At 60.6% G+C, this 5,265-nt stretch overlaps 1 protein-coding gene across 1 annotated transcript in view; it reads right to left on the reverse strand.

Annotated features, from left to right (window-relative positions):
• Positions 1-608: 608 nt before the first annotated feature.
• LOC104413535 (unconventional myosin-Ig-like) overlaps positions 609-5,265 on the reverse strand; it is a 10,445-nt gene continuing 5,788 nt past the window's right edge. Inside the window, 12 exon segments of the mRNA XM_010024549.1 lie at positions 609-765; positions 846-1,000; positions 1,609-1,722; positions 1,805-1,882; positions 1,966-2,134; positions 2,719-2,786; positions 2,788-2,946; positions 3,501-3,708; positions 3,780-3,946; positions 4,475-4,602; positions 4,690-4,769; positions 5,195-5,259. Of these exon segments, the coding sequence (XP_010022851.1) occupies positions 609-765; positions 846-1,000; positions 1,609-1,722; positions 1,805-1,882; positions 1,966-2,134; positions 2,719-2,786; positions 2,788-2,946; positions 3,501-3,708; positions 3,780-3,946; positions 4,475-4,602; positions 4,690-4,769; positions 5,195-5,259 (1,548 nt within the window).

Below are 5,265 nucleotides of genomic sequence, written 5' to 3' on the forward strand. Positions count from 1 at the left end.
AGGTGATTGCCCCTGGTGATTCCCCAATCTCCCACACGAGGCCATCACTAGATCCGCTACAGTAGCATCATTAATATCAGAATAATAATGGTGTTTCCTATAACACCCCATTAATTAAACAGTTGGATGAGTTCTGGCTTGTTAGCCACCTCCCAAACACCCAGCCCACCTCATCCCAGAGACTCCATCCCATCCTATCTAATCCCAGCCAACCTCATCCCATCTCACAGATCCTAGTTTACCCCATCACAGAGATCTGATCCCATCCATCTCACTCCATCCCATGGATCCCACCCCACATCCATCCATCCAACCCACCTCCACCACCCCATTCCCATCCCTCCTTCATCCATCCACCCATCCATCCCACCTCCACTCAGGGCCCCCTTCTTTCCCACCCTGCTCTGCTGAGTGGTCCTGGCTGCTCTCAGGGGGCTGTGTGTGTCTCAGCCAGCTCTTTATTCCCAGTGCACACAGAGGCTTTGGAACTGTCCCGGCGGGGATGTGGGGTTGGGGATCACAGTGTTGCAGTGGGGCTGCAGCAGAGGCCAGTGGGGCAGAGTGTGGGCAGCGTGCGGGCAGGGGGTGATGGATCAGCCACCCCCCGCTCATCTCCCGGGCCAATAAAGCACGTAGCCATCGCGGCTCTTGCCGAAATCTGGGGTGGCCACATCCAGCCGTGTCTCCACCGTCAGCAGCCGCCTGCGCCCACGGAAGCTCAGCTGGATGCAGTCGGAGACCCGGACCTGCAGCTCCCGCTTGGTTCTGCAACATCCCAGCATCATCAGTAGGGGGGTTCACATGTGGGGTGCTGCCACATCCCCAGCCTGAGCCCCCCTACTCACGCCCGGCAGTGCTCCAGCAGGACCCCCACCAGCTCGCCCACCCGGTTGTCCCCCGTTGGCTGCATCTTGTGCAGGCACACGGCCAGGTCCTCCTGGCTCTGGGTGTGGAACACCACCAGCTGTGCCCGGCAGCTTGTCACGCTCAGACCTGTCACCTGCAGGAAGAGAGGGACACGTCCCGGTGTCACCACCGCAGCCATGGGACAGCACGGCACAGCCAATGTGCTGTGGAGAACATGGTATGGGCAGCATGCTAGGGACAGCACTGTGGGGACAGCATGGCACACGGACAGCGTGGTGAGGACAGCATGGCATGGCCAACATGGTGGGATAGTGGGGCATGGCCAGAGTTGTGGGGACAGCACGTGGGGTCAATGTGGTGGGGACAGCATGGCTTGGTCAGCATGGTATGGACAGTGTGGCATGGCCAACATTGTGGGGACAGCATGGTGGGAACAGCTTAGCATAGCAAGAGTGGCAGGGACAGCATGGTGGGGACAGCGTGGCATGGTCAGCATGGTTGGGACAGTGTGGTGGGGCCAGCGTCCCATCTCCACCCATCCCAGCACACTTGACCATACCAACGTAATGGCCCTGGCACATGGCTGTGGGGACCACGGAGGGGTCTCCAACCCTCTGGGTAGGAGCGGGACAACCAGGACACCAGCTCCCCCTGACCCTGTCTTGCCAGGACAGGGGTGTAGAGGGTGTTCTTGTCCCTCTGCCACACCCTGGGGACACTGGGGTGGTTGAGGACACTCACGGTGCTGAGGGGTATTGCCCGCATCATCAGGTAACGCTTCCTGGGGTCCAGCTTGTAGACATGCTGGTCTGTCACCAGGATGGCCCGATCCTGGCTCTTCCCGAAGCGGTTGATCTGCGAGTACAGGGAGAGGTGAGGGGACACGCTGGGGGGTGACACAGATGTGGTGGCTGGGCAGGATCCCCCTGTCCCTCACCTTGCGGACATGGCAGGAGAAGAGGACGGAACCAAAATGCACCTTGTCCTTGAGGGTCTGGAGGCGGCGGGCGAAGAGCTTCTCGCTGGGCTGTGGGAGCCATGGTGTGAGGAGGGGTGACGCCACAGGGTGGGAGCACCCCGGGGTGCACCGTGGGAGACCCCAAATCCTCTGGCAGCCCTTACCGAGGAGAGGTAATCCTGCACCCAGCCACGCTGGCAGCCCCAGGCCTCTCGCAGGCCCCCCAGCGCCACCATGGCGGCCACCTTGGCCCGGATCTGCCCCATCTCTGATGGGGGAATGTTCTTAATGATCTGTCGCGCTCGCCACCTGCATCGGGGGATGGTCATGGCCCTGTCCAATGTCAGCATCCCACATTCCAGTCCCACATCCCAATTTCCACTTTCCCATCCTACATTCCCAACCTACATCCCTGTCCCACGTTCCAGCTCTGCATCCCCATCCTTGCCTAAGACCCTATTCCACATCCCCATCCCGCATCCCCATATCATGTCCCCATCCCATGTCCTCATCCCACACCCTCATCCCACATCCCCATCCCTGTTCAAGTCCCCATCCTGCATTCCCATCCCATGGTCCCCATCCCCATCCCATGTTGCCATCACATGTCCTCATCCCACATCCCTGTCCCATATTCCCAACCCATGTCCCTGTCCCACATCCACATCCCATGTTCCTATTCCCCATCCCCATCCCACATCTTCATCCCATGGTCCCCGTCCCATGTCCCTATCCCATACCCCCAGCTTGTGTACCAGTCCCGCATTGCCAACCCATATACCTGTCCCACATTCCTATTCCATGTCACCATCCCACATCCATGTTTCCATCCCCACATCCCCATTCCATGTTCCCATCCCAGCACAGGAGAGGAGTGGGATTTGAGATGTTACCTGCGGAAGAGGCGCTGGCTTGCATCCTGGAAGTGCGCCAGCACTGCTGGCGGCTCCGGCCAAACCACACTCTTCCTTCCCGAAATCAGGAAGGGTGCGGACAGCCTGGAAACGCCGCAGCAGCTCACGCAGGTATGCCCTCACCTTGTGCCGTTTGTAGCAGGCCATGATGGTGTAGGCTGCACGCAGGTACCGGCAGCGCCTGCGTGCCAGGGCTCCACGCCAGGCCTGCCCAGTGCCAGCTGTCAGCAAGGGTGCTGCCACATGGGTCCCACGGGAGCGTAGCTCCAGGAGGCCCCTAAAATGCCACTTCCCCCCCAAACTCCCTGGTGCAGCCATTGCCCTGCTCTGAGGAAATGCTCCATGCTGTGCCCTGTGCCAGCCAGCCCCACATCCTGCCCAATAGCTGACCCTACAGAATCCCACACCACGCTGAGCCCCATGCCATGCTCTGTACTGTGCCCTATACTATGCCCCATATCCCATGCCCCATTTCCTGCCCCACACCACATTCCCCAGCACACCCCATGCCAGGTGCTGTGTCCTACCCCATGCCATGTCCTATGCCCCATGCCCTGCCCCATGTCCCACCCCATGCCATGTCCCATGCCCTGCCCTATGCCACATCCCCCAGCACACCTCATGCCCTGCCCCATGTCCTGCTCCATGCCCTGACACACAGCATGCCTGTGCCAAGCCCATGCTCTGTGCCATCCCGTGCCCCATCCCATGCTCCACACCCTGCGCAGCCCTGGGCACCCCTTCACCTCCATGTCACCCACCTTCTGCAGCAGCAAGACAATGATAGGGATGAGCTGTGCCCGCTCCTGCTCGAGGCAGACAAGGGTACGGGGCGTGCGGATGAAGACCTTGGTGTGGCCATAAGCCACGTCGTCCTGGAAGCCGTGCTGCTCCAGGAGGGCTTGTGTGGCCTCCTGGTCACTGGCCATCAGGTGGTTGGGCCACGTGTACTCACAGGTCATTTTGTACCTGTGGGGCAGAGCAGCATAAGGGGACAGGGAGGGCGTACTGGGGGTCCTGGGCGTCAGGACGGGCCGTACCGCAGGAGGAAGCGGTCATAGGGCTGGCGATAGGCGAAGCCAGCTCGGCGCACACGGACGTTCTCCAGCAGCCCCAGGTAGGAGACCTGGTGCCGGCAGCGCTCCACGTCAAAGAGTGTTGGAGACTTCTGGTCGTTGGGCTTGATGCAGCGCACGTAGTAGGGCTCCTGTGGGGACACCAGGGGGACGGTGACGGGGTGGCACCCAGCGGTGTCACTGAGCCCATGGGTGGCCTGGGCTGAGGGCCTGGGGGGCTATGGCACACAGGGTAAGAATGCCTCGGACATGGGGACAGGAGGGCACAGTAGCCTGAGGACATGTCTGGGTGGCACAGGGACACATTGGCTGGCTTTGGTGACATGGCTGGCTGCCTCAAGAACATGCCTGGCTAGCTTGGGGACATACCAAGCTGTCACAGGGACATGCCAGGCTGGCTTAAGGACATCTTGGCTGGCTTAGGGACATGCTTGGCTGACACAGGGACATCTTGGCTGGCTTGGGGACATGTCAGGCTGGTATGGGGACATGTCAGGCTGGCTCAAGGACATCTTGGCTGTCTGGGATCATGCCCATGTGTCTTGGGGCCATGCCCAGCTGCCATAGGACATACCTAGGTGGGTTGGGGACGTGTCTAGCAGCCACAAGGACATGTCAAGTTGGTGCAGGGATGTGCCCGGCTGTCCCCAGTTCCCTACCTTGGAGGCGAGGTTCTCCACCAGGGCCACAATGGAGTTCTTGAAGAGTGTGCCGGTGGTCAGGGGGCGCTTGGTGACTTCGGTGATGCTCTGCTCACCGTCGGGCCACATGGCACGCAGCACAGGGTCCACACTGGGGGATGGTGTTGGTGTGGGGCTGGCAGCACTGGACACCCCACTTCTGCCTCATGGCTGTGCCATCAGCCCCACAGCTGTGTCTCCGGTGTATAAGAGCCGTTGAAAGTCCTGGAGGAGCGTATCCTTGTTCTGGTCCAGGAACCCCTCCACTGAGTACCTGAGGGAGAGGGACACCATGTTGGGGATGGTTGTGGTCCAGCTCCCAGCTCCACGCAGAGGTGACATGTGGCCCCAACACCCTCTATAGTCCCATGGCCCCAGGTGGACCCCCATAGTTCCCCCCATAGTTCCCCCTCTACCTCCCAATGTCTCCCCTAGTTCCCTGTGATCCCCACAGCCTCAGGGTCTCCTGTGACCCCCAATCACCTCCCACAGACCTTCAAGAGCCCTGTCCATGCTCCCCCATGGTTGTCTAAGGCCCCATGGTCAGCCACAGACCCCCAAGAACCTTACAGGCCTGTGATCCCAAATGGCCTCCCCATGCTCTCCTAAAGTCCTCCATTATGCCCCACAGCCCCATGGCCACCGGATGATATCCATAGCCTACTGTGACCCCTCACATCCCCCCAGCTCCCCCCTCACGTGACATCTCCTGCGTAGTGCTTAATGCGGAAGTCCCGGTTGAACTCCATGGTCTTGTCTGTGGGGCAGAG

Source organism: Nestor notabilis, unplaced genomic scaffold (genome assembly GCF_000696875.1).
Source record: "Nestor notabilis isolate BGI_N333 unplaced genomic scaffold, ASM69687v1 scaffold23731, whole genome shotgun sequence".
Classification (NCBI taxonomy): Eukaryota; Metazoa; Chordata; class Aves; order Psittaciformes; family Psittacidae; genus Nestor; species Nestor notabilis.